We start from the raw sequence: 18,134 nt of genomic DNA on the forward strand, positions 1-18,134 counted from the left end.
AAAAAAATGTTCTGCAAATTTCTGCAAAATGAAATATACACCATCATAAAATAGAATTATGCAAGTAAATAATATCAAAAATCTAGACCGGTGTCAAGCGGTGTCAAGTATTTGCTAGTCTATCAAAGTTCTAAAATGAAGAAAATCTCACCACGTTTTTAAGTGCATATTTATTGCTCTATACGAGCATTATTACAACTGATATGAACATGTTTTTATGAAAAATATAAAGTGCTTACCTTCAGTTATAAAATCTATTACCAAACCTTTTCATAAAATAACGTTTTACTTGTAAGAGATGTCATTGAACGCATCACAAAATTGCAACTGATTAAATTGTGCAATTGCACTTACCTCATTAGCTGACTTCTGCACCCTATGGCTCATAAAATTAGAAAGTTAGACATAATCTATTAATGGGTTTGGGGGTTTCAACATGTTGTTTATCTTATCTAATGACTCATTAGAGATAATTTGATAACGACTTTTGTCCACCTAGCTTGTTCTAGACGAAACACTGTGAAGTCCACGCTCGATATATGGATAATATGGATCAAATTCACGAACTCATGGCATGGTGATTGTACAACTCTATACTGTTTTAAATTTAGTGCAACTTTTATTTTAGTTGGGCAATAAAATAGTATCATGTTAGTTCGAGATTACAATGTAGGTACCTATCTAAGAATTCAGAATGAATCGTGTCTTTCGGGACAGTAAAATTTTCTTTTATTTCTATCTGCAGCACTAGTATTTATTCTCAGGTTTTCATTAAGGTATGTAAAAAAACAGCGTGTTCATACTTATAGGTACAGCTTATATTGCACAATTATTATTTTCTATTGCATCATCACATCGCCCGACAAAATCGAATTTCATCCACGAATTGCCATTTCCCAGCCTTAACAGCATTTTCGTGTGTGTATTTCTCTAACATGCTCGAAAATGGTTGCATTTATTTCGTACCTAGTAACTTAAAGGGCGTGATTCCATCAGGGTGCGGCACAAGGATAGGTATTCAGTAGGTACTGCTTGCTAAATACTTGTCGTAAAACTCGTAAATTTAAGCTTAAAGGATGACTCTCGTTAGACCGGGCCGTGTCCGGGTCGGAGCTTCCGGCGCATCGTTTTCTTTGGAAAACATCACGTGATGATCATCTGTCATATCATAGGAAATTAAGCCCCGGAAGCTCTGGCCTGGACACGGCCCGGTCTAACGTGAGTCATCCTTAACTCGCAGACGCAAAGTGCCAAATTTTGCGTACGGCACAGACACGGCGGAATAAAAATGAAATTTGCATGCAATGGGTTTGGCAACTGTCAAAGGTTTGCATAGATGGCGCCATCATAGCTTGCCCCTTTTTCTATAAGATTTGGCTTAAAAAGCTTGCATCCAGGGTATTAAAAAAACAAAAATTTTACACAATTCTAGGGATTGACAGGGCAAGCTATGATGGCGCCATCTGCTAAAAACTTCCACTGGCCAACCCCATTTGTTGCAAAGTATGTAGAAGCTTAAGGAATGTAAAATAAAACGATATTCTGTGTTTATTATTTATTGCCATTACCCCAGAACAGGATTACGCATACTTAATGATTAAAAAACTCTTGTATCTAGGATAAACCAACATAGATTTACATATCCACGCGACAGTGATGTCACAATGACAAAACTAACATTGAATCGTGTTTTAAAAGTAGGACAGGTTACAAGTGTTATGTATGGAAATAAATGCGCAAATAAATGTCTTGAAATGCTTAAAAACTATTTTGGATCTTAACAAAAACTTTATAAAACTGGAGAATTCGTTCCAGACGAATCTATATAAGTAATTACTTTTAAAGTTTAACTTTAGAATTATTATGCCAATTATTTAATATTTTAGTTTAGACTTGGAAGCGAATTATTGTTTTTAATCTTATTCCGTAAGATTACAGTAATACAAATTCATCTTAAGTTCTATATGCTTAAAGTCTCGCTATTAACACGTTTGTGGATAGTAATATCAATTATTTGCAAAAATCGTCTTTTGAGTATGGAGCTGATAACATGTGTGTATGTAATCATTACTGTTCAAAATATCAGGCCAACTTAGATCATAGTAGGGGGCCCGTTTTTACTTGACTGTGTACCGTTACCGACCGCTAGCAATCACAAGCTACTAAAAGAAGATACTACGTATCTAGCAATCGTCACGAAACTGACGGTCAATGTTAAACATTTTATCAGGAAAGTGACAGGCGTGACTTCAAAACAATTTAAGTCGCGCAGTAAAGTATTAGTTAAAATGAAAATGGCCATAGGGGGTAGTTGCATACATCTGACAGGCATTGATTGTCTATTCTAAATAAATTTAGTCATGAATATGGGTCCCAGAAATTCCAGATTTCAGTAAACAAATCCAAATCGGAATTCAGAACAGGGGCATTTTCATTTTAACTAGCACGTTAATAATGACTCAAGTCGTGTTTAAGTAACGTCTGTAAAACTATATGGGATTTGACATTGACCGTCAGTTTTGTAACGATTGCTAACCGGCCGTTAAAGGTGCACAGTTGTGAAAATGTCGATGGACATCCAAATATATCTGTAGTGCTCAAAATTCAAACCAGTGAAACATGTCGACACATTCCACTGCCCAAAAACGTGTTAAGCATAAACAGATGTTAAGATCCAAGCGTGATGCTTAGGCGCCGAGCTGCTTGTAGAGGATGGGCACGTAGTCGTCCCACTCCGCCTGGTAGAAGTTGCCGGCTATGGGGGCGCCCAGACCGTACTTGGTCGCGAACTTGTGGATGGAGAACCCTCCGCGGTTGTCACCGGATCTGGATGAAAAATAGGGTTGTTGTGACACGTGTTGAATTGTATAACTAAATCTAGTTAAATAAATAAAAAACCGGGCAAGTGCGAGTCGGACTCGCGCACGAAGGGTTCCGTACCATAATGCAAAAAAAACGGAAAAAATGGAAAAAAAACGGTCACCCATCCAAGTACTGACCACGCCCGACGTTGCTTAACTTTGGTCAAAAATCACGTTTGTTGTATGGGAGCCCCATTTAAATCTTTATTTTATTCTGTTTTTAGTATATGTTGTTATAGCGGCAACAGAAATACATCATCTGTGAAAATTTCAACTGTCTAGCTATCACGGTTCGTGACATACAGCCTGGTGACAGACAGACGGACGGACGGACGGACAGCGAAGTCTTAGTAATAGGGTCCCGTTTTACCCTTTGGGTACAGAACCCTAAAAATTAGCAATTTATCACAATTGGAAACTTAAAAAATATTATTATTATTATTCAGAGCCCACTGTGTCCCACTGCTGGGCAAAGGCCTCCTCCCTCTTCCTCCACTCGTAAAAAATATATGGGAAAAATAAAAAAAAATAAAAGACCTTAAAATTTCCCAAAAAAAATTGTTATCTTCTAAATAGGAAAAAAGTAATGATACCATTCGATTCCTTACAAATTTATTTAAAAATTAACTAATTTGCAAGACCGAAGTGATCCCATAAGTGTTCCGTGAACAAAGTTTTGTACGAAACACTAAAAATATTGTACACCAACAATATACATAAACGCAATATTCACTGACAAAATCGCAATTTCATGGTTTCCATACATCGAAACGGCCTCTAACGTTACATGTTAACCTCACAATGTATTGTCATTTTGTTAGAAGCGTTTCATCAGTGCGGGTGCCAGACTTTGACCATCAATTGTGGCTTTTCTATTGCTTTAAGACAATGGGTCCCATACAGACATTTGATCCTCAAGACAAACCTGATCGACTGATACCATTCATAAATAAGTTTTTGTCAAAAATTTCATTTTTGGTACAAGCTTTTATCGCTGACTGTACTTTTCTTACGACAGACAACTAATACTCATCGAGACAATTATAAAAACCCCAAACACAATTAGGTTTCGTTGTTTTATCACATAGTTCCTATGGCCACCTCCTGTCTCCATCATCAGATCAGCTCGATGGTACCATAATATTGCATTGTCATCCGATTTATACATGCATGCAAAATTTCAGCTCAATCGGAAACCGGGAAGTGGATAAAATTTAACTTGCAAGATTTGATTACACACAGACAGACAGATAACGGTCAGGTGAAACTATTTAGTTTGTAAAAATGACAAATACCCTATTGTAAATTTCTCAACATACTGCGATAAACGTAGTTAATATGATTCCCGATACACAATCGCCAAGGAGTTCACAAGTGTCTGAACAAAGCCTCTATTATCAAAATATTTTAAGTGCATATTCAGATATTTTTGAGCACCATGCCACAGAATAAATAATAGTACTAAGTACAGAAGACTCACTCTCTAACAAAACGCGTCTGTTACGATCAGCACAGATATGACCGCTAGGTGGCGACAGCGCCACGCGCGGTTTATGGCAAACCCCAAAATTGGGGCCGAACGGATGTACCTTTAGCTACCTGTAGCAAAGCGACGAAATCGCAGAGTGAGACACGCCTGACCATGCTGACCATGTCTGATGGCGATTGTACAAATTTAAAGCTATCTACAGTTAGCATCAGAAAGTGACAGCCAAAGTGGCCAAATACATTTCAGTTTTCTCGGTTTATGAGATACAGCCTGGTGACAGACAGACGGACAGCAGATTCTTAGTAATAGGGTCCCGTTTTTACCCTTTGGGTACGGAACCCTAAAAGTGCTTACGTGTTGGGTAGTCTGGGCTCGTCGAAGCTGAGTTTGCCGGGCTGCTGGTACACCAGGAACACGTAGCGGTGAAGGCCGGTGCCCTGCGGATTGTTACCAATAGCAGAGATATATATAACTCCGTATAAGATAAAATAAAGTCTAAGAAAAAAACGTGCCTCGGAAATCAAGAAAAAGTCATTCTCGAATAGATCGGCGCACACACCTTTGGCCTATTCTCGGCTAGATGGCGTTGACGACACCGTTTGATATTTAACAATTTTAACACATATCAGTGAAAGAACATGGGTCAGTACCTCGGAGTAATTAACAACGGAGACGCCATGTCTAAAATTTTCGGTACAAAATAGTCTGCCGTTTTTTGCGGGGGAGGGGCACATCAAATGTATAGGTACGTCATGTCAGATAAACGTCAGTCCATACATATGGTTGACATGTGGTTGACCATTGGCCTCCTATTTTCGACAGAGGGGAACGCCTGTTAATGGCGGATCCATTGTTAATTACTCCGAGGTCAGTATGGAACAATAAAAATTAAAAATCATCTATCCGTAAACATATTTTGATTAATTTACTTTGGCAATAACCCTCTATACTATCTATTCTCTTTGCCAGTAGTCAATGAGGAATATTTATGGGACAGCCACATTTGAATTTTTGGGTGTTGCTTTAAAAAACGGGACACTTCAAAGGTAATCAAACGAAAAAAGTCAAACGAAGAGGCAAAGCTTTGGATAATGTACATCAAGTGTCATTCTATGGAACTTGCTAACTATGTAAACAAAGGTCACTAGTAAATTCATTATTCGGAGATAATTTCAATATGGCGGTTTGTTTACATAGTTAGCAAGTTCCATAGAATGACACGATAGATTAGTATATAAGTTTTGCAATAGACAAATATGAAACAAAGACCTATTAAGTACATATAATTACACTTTTTAAAATTATATTTCCATGGACAATGATTGGCCGGAAAACATTTACTTTTTTTATTTACTTATTAGGTACAGCTTAGCAGCAACGGCGGCCACGTTGCCGATCAGCCAGTGGTGCCACTCGCGGAACTTGGCTCCATGCTGGTGTCGGGGTGTGTATACATTCGGGACGGGTGTAGTACCTGCGGGGGCCCGGAGCCCACGTACGCGGACAGCGTCTCGCCGGCGGCCACGTTGTTGCCGGGCACGTTGCCGACCAGCCAGTGGTGCCACTCGCGGAACTTGGCTCCACGCTGGTGTCGGGGTGTGTATACATTCGGGACGGGTGTCGTACCTGCGGGGGCCCGGAGCCCACGTACGCGGACAGCGTCTCGCCGGCGGCCACGTTGTTGCCGGGCACGTTGCCGACCAGCCAGTGGTGCCACTCGCGGAACTTGGCTCCACGCTGGTGTCGGGGTGTGTATACATTCGGGACGGGTGTCGTACCTGCGGGGGCCCGGAGCCCACGTACGCGGATAGCGTCTCGCCGGCGGCCACGTTGTTGCCGGCCACGTTGCTGACCAGCCAGTGGTGCCACTCGCGGAACTTGGCTCCACGCTGGTGTCGGGGTGTGTATACATTCGGGACGGGTGTCGTACCTGCGGGGGCCCGGAGCCCACGTACGCGGACAGCGTCTCGCCGGCGGCCACGTTGTTGCCGGGCACGTTGCCGACCAGCCAGTGGTGCCACTCGCGGAACTTAGGCTCCGCGCGGGATGGCGCGTCGGGGTCTGGCAGATAAATTTAACTTTCAATAAGAATAATAACTAATACAGAAGTAGAACATGTGTAGGCTGGGATGATGATGAGGGTAGAATTAATGGCAGCATAATGAAAATCTCTTTTATCTACTACTGTTGTTTTCCATTACCCCATTTTAACCTCGCAGTGAAGTCGCATCGTAATTTGACTTCTCACTTTGATAATCAGTTTTTAGGACATTCTGGTCTCCTGACCATTGTTTCATATTCGACTTACATTCAATAATCAAGTTAAAGTTAGATAAAGTAAGACAAAAACGGCGATTTCTCGGAGACCATTTCGTTGAATGTTAGGTCGCCATTTTGATCCGTGCTGACTGTGTATTTAAAAATTCTAACCATTTGGGTAAACAGTCAACTGCCCCAGAATAAAACACAAGAGTCAAAAGTCTACTTTACCTAGTTTTATAAATGAATTAGTTTAGAAAAACAGAATCTGGCATTGTTATTTAAGACGAAACCCTGTTTTATGTCCGGGTTAGGCATTTTAATATCGCAACATTTGTAACTTTGGAGGTACCTTACTCAAGTTATTCATAACTAAATCAGCAGTTTAGTGTAACTATAACCCTATTATCCAATCACCGTCCATCCCTTCGGAAATTGCCAAATTGGCTGCACCGAATTGGCTTGTTAGCGTTAGTGACACTGGTAGAAACAAGCGCCGGCGCCGGTCGAAACGAGATCGACAAGTGGTTGAGACATTCGTGACAAGTTTGGAAAAAAATATTGCTATAAGCGTCCACCTTTGTGTATCTACCTACTATAGATCGTGTCATTCACGAAGACGCGTGCCTTGACTCGTATTGTCATGTGATTAAAGGTTAGATTTGACAAATCTGCGCGTCATCGTCAATGACAAGAACTATGCGTTTATAATTTGCTTATGCTTATGTCGATATTCAGAGCGTGAAGTTTCTAGACTCACCAGTCATGGCGACGGTGTAGTATTTGTCCGGGCTGGCATTCCAGCTGATTTGCGGGATGTCCTTGACTTGCGTGGGAGTGAGCACATTGCCTTCGCTCACTACCGCTCCGCTGGGGTATTTCACCTGAAACAATCATTTATATATGTTAGTGATGTACCGACTATTGATTTGGCCGACTAGCCGACTAATCGGCGCTCGGATGGCCGATTAGCCGACTAGTCGGCCAGATCATTAGTTTGCTCTGAGTTCGGTCCAAATGCACTAAAAAACAATCGTTTTACCCCTCTCGTCGCGCTATTTATCATATCGAAACGCTAAAAATTAAATAAAATAATTAAAAAAATCCTAAGGCTATATCTCATACGACGACCGGACAATCGGACATAAGAAAGCGAACACACGGTCAATAATTTCGAACAAGTTTTCGTAAGCACGTTAAATTTGAATTTGGGTAAAATAGGTGAAAAGCTTATGAAAATATGTGCTGTTTATTTATTTTTTGACCTGTTTTTCTATCATTTATAAAGTGCCGACTAATCGGCCATTTTCGCCGACTAGTCGCCGACTACAAATGAGGCCGGATAGTCGGCTTTCCCGACTAGTCGGTACATCCCTAATATATATGCATATTGTTTAATTTATTGAATAAACAAACAAATTAGTTTATAAAGTTAATACAAGATTCATCATAGGCAAAACCTTGAGTTGAAATTTTCTGTGGTGATATTGTCGGCTTAAACCGTAAGTAATTTGAAAACAAAAGGCATTGTCTCCTTTATGCAGCGCGTCTAGCTAAAATCCTTCACGAATGAAATGAACAAGCGCGCCTAAAAATAATTTTACAGTTCTACATATATATATATATTTATTCATTGTATAATCATGTACATAAAATCAAACATGTGTAAATAATTAAATAAAGTCAGTCCATGACGCCCTGCTAGGGCACACAACATAGGTACTTAAAACGAATATACTTAAAACTAATTAAATTAGGTTAAAACAAATTCGATTTAATTAAAACAAATAATTTAAATGACCAAGTTATAATCATAACCAAGTTTATATAATCATAGCCTATCAGACTCAACAAACGACATTCGTAATATAAATAGGTTAAAACTACAATAGCATACGATGTTCATTATAGACCAAAAACATGTCATTTGTTTTGATTGGTGTACTTACAGAATACGTAAATAATCACCACAATTGGCTTGTCATTGTGTATAACGAGGTGCGATGGAAATGCTAGAGATATACGAATTGATAACATTACACTGGTTACACAGGTCCCAAGCCCTCTCGCGCATGAGAGGAGGCCTGTGTCCAGCAGTGGGACGTATGTAGGCTAAATTATTATTACACTGGTTCTAACAGGAACACTCTTTTAACCCGTGCTTTTTACTGACCGGTGGATTTTGTTTTTACGATAGCTGCAATAATTGGCACGGATTGGCGCACGAGTCCTAATTTAATTAGCTCCAATTTCCTTAGGATCGGTTGAACCCTCTGTCACCATTAAAGCGTTCGCTATATTTTACTGTATGGGAAGTTTTAATAATTCATTGCTGAGTGACGTTGATCAGGGGCAGATTTTTGAATTTCTATCGTTCGATTTCGTCACTCGAAAATCGGTGGAAACGGGCGAAATGCTAATTTTTGAAATACAAGCGATAGAAATTGGGAATCAAGTGGTATTGACAGTTTTCAATTTTATTAGTTGAATTTAAATGTCTAGTAATGGAGATATTATTGAAATACACGAAATCGAATGGTCGAAGTTCAAAAATCTGCCCCCCGTCCGCTAATTGTGGTTGATGTAAATGGCCCTAAATCTACCGCTAATGGTGAATACTGTTAGTTATTGCAACGTCATCCGTAATTATTACTGTACCTGCAACCACAAGCGGTCATTTACGATTGCAGCGACGCAGTCTGCATTTAATACACCACTGTTTATACATGTTAATATGCGTATGTGTAAACTGTGATTCTAAATGATAACAACGCGCGTCACGGATGTTAACTTTTAATTCATACTAAATGTTATTGTACTGAAACATCAATAATACTTTAATCAGGAAACGTATCACTTAATACGGAAAATTTACCATAGCGAAAAGTTTCAATTTTTGTGAACCTTGTCGATTTTGGAACGAATTTTATGCTTGGAACTTCGGACGTTATTTAAAACAGTAAAATGTATAAGTAGTAAGGATACAGATAGATTTATGAACAAGAAGTATACCTACATATATTATATGGGTTGGTTGATCATCAGACATAGTAGTTTTAGTGGCATAAACGAGTGTTTGAGAAAATGAAACGTCGATAAATCTGTTATCGATAAGTCTGTGACAGATTAATAATTAAAAGATGTAACTTCTACTTACTGTAAATTACTGACAAATTTTAAGAACGCAAATCAATTACAAACTGGTACATAATTTCTTTATTACTATATTTCGTGTACGTAAAAATAAAAACGTAACTAGTACTTAACTCTAACAGTGCCAAAAGAATAGAATATTAATAAAATAACAAAGAAGATATCGAACGTGTTGTATACTTCGCGATAGATAGCCATGTTATTTAAACAGTGTTAAAAATATCTACTTATGATGATAAAGTAGGGTGTTTCACTTTTGTATGGAGAAAAAAAAGTTGTAACATTTTTCCTGACTTTGCTCACCAATGGAGTCTCCCTACCCTAAAAACTATCTATTTTAATTTTCAAAAGAATTGAATAACCTTTAGAGGTTGCACAAGTTAAAAAGGTAGAGTGAGAACCCCATACATTGCGTGAAAATGAACTATGTTCTAAAATGACAAAATATAATGAACTGATACTAAAATCGAATGAGAAAACAAAATTTTGCGTCTAAAACACGATAAACGCACTTTTCCTTTGGAAACAGGTGGAAATATCTATGTCAAACGGTCTCTGAGAAAAACGTATTTAACTGATTTGCAAGACCGAAGTGATCCCATAAGTGTTCCGTAAACAAAGTTTTGTACGGAACACTAAAAATGAAAAATCTTAACTAGAACATTTATCGAGTAACGAAAATCCAAGTTAACTACTAATTTTAAAATTTATTTATATGTAGAAGGTTCGGTATCATATTACTCTCCGCCTTGATGGCAGCCGCTTAAACCCTTTTCTACCCTCCGCAGTAGAGTCGTTGGTTATTTGAAAATCTTTGTTGATGTTGTGCAACCTCTAAATGTTGACCGATTTTAATATTTTTTAACGTATTATATTTTTTTATCAGTTAGAACAGGAATTCGAGCAAAGTCAGATGAAAATCGAAAATTCGGAAAAATTAAACACCCTGATAAAGTTAAGTTAACATCGATAACAGACATGTCGATATTTCATTTTGTCAGTCACTATATTTTGCCAAATAACTCATGGTCATGTACATCATATATTTTTTTTAGTTTTATCATTCTCTTATTTTAGAAGTCACAGGGGGGGGACACATATTTTACCACTTTGGAAGTGTCTCTCACGCAAACTATTCAGTTTAGAAAAAAATTATATTAAAAATCTCAATATCTTCTTTGAAGACCTATCCATAGGTACCTAACACACATGGGTTTGATTAAAAAAAAAAAGAGTTTCAGTTCTAAGTATGGGGAACCCCCAAAATTTATTCTTTTTTTTCTATTTTTGTGTGAAAATCTTAATGCGGTTCACAGAATACATCTACTTACCAAGTTTCAACAGTATAGTTCTTATAGTTTCGGAAAAAAGTGGCTGTGACATACGGACGGACAGACAGACAGACATGACGAATCCATAAGGGTTCCGTTTTTGCCATTTGGCTACGGAACCCTAAAAATCAAGGTAAGTTGGAAAGGTCTCGGATATTCCAGAAAAAAGCGGTAAGGGTAAGTTTAATTTTGGAAATGAAATATTTCGATTCCCGTGCAAAAATATGTAAATTTCCGAGATTTTTCCATGTAGAAATTTCGCAATTATGAAAATTTCCCGACGGCACATCAGTATATCAGACTATGAATAACTATATTTAAATTAAAAAAAAAGTACTTACGGTAGCAAGAGCCGCTGGAGCCACCGGGATGACATCGGAGACGACGCCCTGGGCGCTGAACGACTTGGACACCGTCGACATGGCTCTCGTGAACACCCTAAAATTGACCATGCTGACCGCTATCAAAAAAATCAACGAACATCTCAGTATCCGAAACATCTCGAAAAAAAAAAGAATTTGAAATAGACAATTTAAAAAAATATAATTTTAAATTGAGAATGCGAGAGCTCTAGTGACCGGTTGGGAGTGAAATGCTAGCTTTATATGGCCAGTGCCGTTTATGAGTGTAACCGGTTTCAGAGTGCGCGAGGTGTAGTATTGTGCTAAAAAGTGTACGTGTGTCGATAAAAATGAATATTTGGGGTGAAATGTTAGATAATAATCCGCGAGTTGGAGATGGTTTGTAACATAGAAATCTCATTTGTGGTATATTTTCAAACCTAATCAGTCTTACTTGTCTTGAAGTATCAGTTGAATAATTTAATGGACGAGTAATATGAAAGTTCTCTGAAGAGGACTCAAGTCAAGGGTCTCTAACAAGTTAAAAAAACTTACTTGATGGTATGGGTCTGAAAAATACAGTCGAGTCTTAAAGCAGAGGACTCAAAGGACTAGTCTTTCTTAACCCACTAGTACAAAATCACTTATGTTAAAAAAATTGAAACTACTACAACTACATGCCGCAGTGAAGGTGTTATTTGTTAACAAAATAGCAGAAAAGAATCATTTATAATTAGTTTAGGTAATATTAAAAACAATGCTAAAACATTTATGGTACCCACATAATTATGGTTTTTAAGTGTTTCATCGACAGACGTCAATTTATTTACTTTGTTACTATTGCTAATTTTCATGGTACCTAATTAAAAATTGCTTTTTTATATCCTAATAAAATAACTACTGAAACACACAACCTGATATATTATTAGTTGACCGAGCGTCAGTGAAGGTCTCGTTTTCAGCTTGGGCGAAAATGCTTTATAGTTCGAAGTTTTGTAACAGAGCCCGGCGGCTAATCCTATTGTCTATTGTTAAGTAAAACCGCACGTGCTACTTACCTGCAAAAAAAGGTAATACTTATTCTATTTGGCACCTGAGCGCGGGCTAGTCCAACGCTCAAAAAATCAGTGTAGGTGCGCTCTCCGATAACGCGCCTTTGTTACGCATCTCGATGACACATTTTACACTGGTTCTGTAGTGTTCGACTCGCCCGCACTCAGTAACCGAATTACGCAGGTTTTTATGCAGGTGGTTGTGGCACGTGGCACGAGCGGTTTTACTTAACAATAGACAATAGGATTAGCTCAGGCTCAATTACAAAACTACGAACTATACCTACATCCGGATGTGACCTGTCAAAGGTCGCAAGTCGCAATTTTTAACCGATTCTCGTGAAATTTTTTGAGCAGGTTCGATGATTAAATAGATTTTTTTTCAAAATGGCGGATGAGGCGATCTCCGCAATTTGCGAATTTCGGTTATCGCGGTGGGCCCCCTGTTGCTGTATATTAGGTACGACCGGTTCACCATACAAATGTAGTTTACTTAGTCCCCATCCTCTCTGGATATTGACATTGTGGAAAATATATTTTTCTCAGGATATTCCATTTTACGGGAGCCTAAATGGGAGTTTTTTCACCAAGTCAAGTGAAAACGTTTGAAGCACTTGTGTGCCCGCATGTAGTTCTGATCATAACGCTTTCAGCTTACAGGTGGGCGTCGGTCGAGAGTCGATGCGAGCGGTTAGGGCCATTGTCACTCATTGTTTAGTCTGGCTACTGCATTCTGGGCCCTATTTCACCAACGTGACAAATGTCGCATTTGTCGATATCACTGTTACTGAAGTCATAGGCCTCCATAGGCTACGGTAACCGCTTACCATCAGACGGGCGGTTGTTTGCCACCAACATGTTAATTAAAAAAAAACTCCACTATATCGCCAGTAAATAAGTATTTATTTTGCGAAGCTAATGACAATTGTCACAAGAAATACGACAATTGTCACGAAATTCCGACACAGAACTCATTTGCTGTCAAGAATTACCGAAAGTTCTTTGAAATCTTGTGACAATTGTCATCATTATCATCATAAACATCACAAGAGAAATACCTGTATTTTACCGATATAATAAAGTTTTTTAAAATAATACAATGATGGTGACAAACAGGAATACGGCCCACCCGATGGTAAGCGATAACCGTAGCCCATGGATGCCTGTGACGTCAGCAACAATGAGACTTGTCGAATTGTCGCACCTGTCACGTTGGTGAAATAGGGGCCTGATGACTGCATTGTCTGTCTGATCGTCGTAGAGAAAAACCGTATGAGGCAGGGAGTTTAATTTTATTGAGATTTGAGTTCTATAGTTGGTCAAGCAGATCTTGTCAGTAGAAAAGGCGGCAAATTTGAGAAATGTAGGTGCGAAGGGATATCGTCTCATAGAAAATTTGAATTTCGCGCCTTTTTCTACTGACTAGATTTGCTTGACCATCTATATCTATACCTACATGCGTTTTTCAATTAGAAGGCATCTTTTTCTAATGCTAAAAAAACGAACTATATTTTTTATTACATACTGACTAAGTATAGCATTTTTTTAAGGAGTAAATTTGTTTAATAAATATTCTGATACCTATAGTTCGTTTTTTTTAGCATTAGAAAGAACTTCGCAGAAGTAAGCTTGTGGTTCCAAATCCGGCACTTTTAGCGGTAATAATTTGAAGTAAATTATATGTATTGACCATGCTACATTAGATAATTCAATAATTATTAACAATTAAAGAGCCTGATAAAAACTGCACGCTTGCTTCTGTGGAGTTCTTTCTAATGCTAAAAAAAACGAACTATAATGGAGATTTTTTGTTGTTTAATTTGCAAACTGTGTAATAAGGTGCCTACCAACACTCTAAACTAAAAATTAATTCCATTCACCTAAAAACAGAATTCATTTTAGTATAAGGTGACTAACTATTGAAGGGTGGCCAGTTATTAAAACCTTATACCAATATGAATTCGGTTTATAGGTGAATACAATTCATTTTTAGTTTAGTGTGGCCAGTTATTAGCCGGTGGCCAGAAATTGGCGATTTACCCTATTTGTACAGCTTTAGGCACTTGTCCCACCAAGAGCGAGTAAGCGATAAACTATCGGCTATTTTCTCGCCCAAGAAACGAATAAAAGATTAGGATCCTGTGTTAGTAAAAGAGACACATATATTAATAGTTCATCGCTGGCTGTTCACACTGCCGGCGAGAACACTCGTTCTACTAGTTTGTCGCCGCGATAAGATAAAACTAGCTCAGCGGTACTCGCTCGGCGATGCTCGCTTCGTAGTTGAGAACTCAGGCTGCGAGACCAATCAGTCTGTGAGCGAGTGAAGCGAGTAATAGCCCGTCGCACTCGAACACTCGCCTATAGCCGAGCGACAAAACTATTGGAGCTAACACTCGCTTCTCGCCGCTCGCCCACTCGTTTCTAGTTTATCGTTCTAGGGTAAACCCTCCAGTGAATGCAAATTGACATGTAAATTTTTTAGTTAATTCTACTATCCTTAGTTCATTAAGTGAATTGTATATATAAATGACAATGTATGACCATTACTGAATAAATGATATGATATGATATGATATGAATGAACATCCCCCAGTGAATGAACAAAATCACGTTTTTTGTCTAAAATAAGAAATATAGCAATTTCTTCCACTTGTCTTATTTTTTTTCTTATTAATAACTCTATTTCCTATGCGATGACAACCCATAATAAATTTATTTTCGACCAGTTAGGATGTGACTGGCGTTTGAAGTTTACGTATTTCTGGATTTGAAGTTTTGTATGGAAATATTAGATCCCAGATAAGAACAGAGTACGTTTGGAGCAAAATATGAAGTGCTTATTTAATGTTAACTTTTACAAAGTGTAGTTATTTGGTTAGATTAAGAGTTGAACCTTCTATTTATGTACATTTTGTCGGCGTATTATGCGATTAAGTCTTTATTTTTTAGAGTTCCATTACTGGCTCATCAAATGTTCTGAAACCAGTAAATGAACAGTGTGTTCATTTACTGGTGTCGCGTAGATTTCGTTTTTTTCCCAAATGTATATGTAAATGCAATCGTATTGAGCTTGTTTTTTGTGATTCTGCATAGAAAACGATTCTGATTCATTTAGCCAGTATTGGAACAAACTAAATTTCTATAGTCCGTTTACTAGATTTGTCATGCCTATGTATGAACAATACAAAATTTGGCTTGTTCATTTATTAGATTTCTACTAATTCTATGTATGAACAGTGTAACCACGAACAATTCAGTGACAAGTTTATTATTTTAAGCATTATTTGGTGAGCATGACCCCTTTTCATCAAAATATCCACGTTGGTTCTTGTTTTAATGGTTGATTTTATTTTTTCCTTTTAATATGTAACGGGTTTCTATGTTATTGGTATTTAACCACAATTTTATTACATTCTAATCGATTCTAAGTCAATATGGAGGGATAAAAAGATATAAACGCTATCGCTATACCTATTAAAATAGAGCCGGAAACGGTGTTTGTGATAAAAATGATTATATTATGCTAATTAAAAAGAGTTAAATAATGTTCATTCACTGGGTTTTTCGGTGTTCATTCACTAGTTTTTATGTTCATTCATTAGGTTTTTGGGTAGTTTTTCGTAAATTCTGGTATAACTCAAAAACTATGAAAGTAATTAAAAATCGCAGAAATTACTTTCTTATTTATTAAATGAGGATTAATTAAATTGCAGTTAATTATTCCAATTATTAATGAATGCTGAGCAATGATTTTTCAAACTTGGATAATTGCTTAAGTGTTCATTCACTGGTGGTCTTACCCTACTCGCTTATCGCTCATCGTCGGCGGTGGGACAAGTGCCTTAGGTTGGCATTATTTATTTACAAAACTAAATTTTACCCCCGTGGCGTCAGTGGCACGGTAAATGGATGCGCCATTTGGCGTTCAAAAGGTTAAAAGAAAATAAACTTTTATTGTGATTATGTAATACACTGTTATCAGTTACTTCAAGGTTAACAATATATGATAAGGCTAAGAATAAAACATTGTGTTTTGCAACACTGAAAACTATTCTCTGCTAAAAACATCTATGTAGAAACCTAGCTAGATCATAGCTTTTACTCTACTCTACCCTAGCACAACTTACATATTACATTATGATGATGATAAGTTCCCTAACAAGTTGTATGAGTCCATAGTTACTTGAAACAAATGTTTTAATTCATTCATTTGAAATTTCGCCATCAACATCGCCTCTTTATCTTTTTTTTTTTTTTTTTATTTATTTAGGATCACCAACAGACAATACATCAAGAAAAAAGAATCAGTAGCTTACATAACATTAAAGGTAGACGTTTGTCCAATTATAGGTAACCACAGCTTGCAAAAATCTTAGCTAATATTATGGTTTAGGGACAGACCTTACTTCTTACTAGGGGATTGATCTTTAATTTTCTTGAGAAACTACTGTATGGGTTCTTCAAAAAACGAATTATTAGAACCTTGGAAACTAGTTTAAAAGTATTAGCAACCGGACGGTAGGTACCAATGAAACACAAGTTCCATAAGCACTTGTTTCTTCAATTATACCGAATTATGAAGAATACAAATTATGAATTATGATTATGAAGTGTGGTTCCTAGAATCACACTTCTTTACTAGGTCTTTTAGTACTTTTGTATAGACTTCCTACATGCTATTGGTGGCTCTTTTTGTAGAATTTATATAACTAAGCCAGAGTAGTATAGTTTAAAATCTTATCCTGGCTGTCCTGTGCACAACTATGTAATCTAAAATTCACAGAATTTTGCTGAAGATTTATAATCAAACGGAGAATTTTTAATTTATTTGTAATATAGCTAACTTTTTTTTTTTTAGCTCAAATAATTTATTTCATAGGAAAAAGACAGTAGAAAAACAAATAAATAACTTATGAACTAAATACATCTATAAATAATACTAAATTAAAACTAACAACCCTAAATATGTCTAAAATAAAATAAGGAATATAGCTAACAGTTTTTATTAGGGTGGGAAGATTATAAGGTAGATTTTATCTTGGAAATTGTGAAGACTTAGATTGGTAAAAAATATACAAAAACTCTGCCATGAAACCTACAGTATGTGGGTAGAAATGCTTAAAATAAAAAAATCGACAATTGGCATACAAAGCAAGGTGTAAAATAAACAGTTACTGTACTGTTGTAACTGCAAGCGTTATGTAATATGATAATTTACCCAAGATAGATAGCGTATAGTTTGTATAAGATCCAATACGAAATAAATTTAGCCAAGTTCAAAATATTGGACAGTCGTTGTATTCTAGTACCAGTATTTAAAAGTATACTTACTACTGTTTGTTGGTTTAAGCGTTTAGAGCAGGATTTCCTGGGAATAGCGAGAATAGAATGCAAACTAAACTGAAAATTAACTTATAATACACGCCGTCTTTACCGGCAAGTTGACAATGACAACAGGTTGACAGTTAGATTGTAGCATAGACAAACTAGTTTTTTTTTTTTTTTTTTTCGTCCATCTGGACAGGCTAAAGCTCTAAGCCATACTGCCTAGACAAACTAGACGCAATGAATGAATGAAACGAACCGAATATCCATAACACACTACCGCACCGCATCGCAACCTTGGTGCGGTGCGGTAGTGTGCT

The 18,134-nt window shown here is 37.2% G+C and overlaps 1 protein-coding gene across 2 annotated transcripts; it reads right to left on the bottom strand.

Moving 5' to 3' along the window:
- Positions 1-1,540: 1,540 nt before the first annotated feature.
- Positions 1,541-17,945, bottom strand: LOC134674359 (phosphatidylethanolamine-binding protein homolog F40A3.3-like). 2 transcript variants are annotated; one of them, XM_063532414.1, is made up of 6 exons: positions 17,821-17,945; positions 11,435-11,531; positions 7,370-7,493; positions 5,825-6,411; positions 4,705-4,787; positions 1,541-2,826 (listed from the first exon to the last, which is right to left on the bottom strand). In XM_063532414.1, the coding sequence occupies exons 2-6, from the start codon at positions 11,513-11,515 to the stop codon at positions 2,688-2,690; spliced, it is 1,014 nt and encodes a 337-aa protein (XP_063388484.1). In that variant the 5' UTR covers positions 11,516-11,531; positions 17,821-17,945; the 3' UTR covers positions 1,541-2,687. The 2 variants fall into 2 exon arrangements, with proteins under 2 accessions (XP_063388484.1, XP_063388483.1); XM_063532413.1 differs by lacking the exon at positions 17,821-17,945 and having other exon boundaries at positions 11,435-11,681.
- Positions 17,946-18,134: the final 189 nt, after the last annotated feature.

The sequence above is a fragment of the Cydia fagiglandana genome, chromosome 20, assembly GCF_963556715.1.
Source record: "Cydia fagiglandana chromosome 20, ilCydFagi1.1, whole genome shotgun sequence".
Lineage (NCBI taxonomy): Eukaryota > Metazoa > Arthropoda > Insecta > Lepidoptera > Tortricidae > Cydia > Cydia fagiglandana.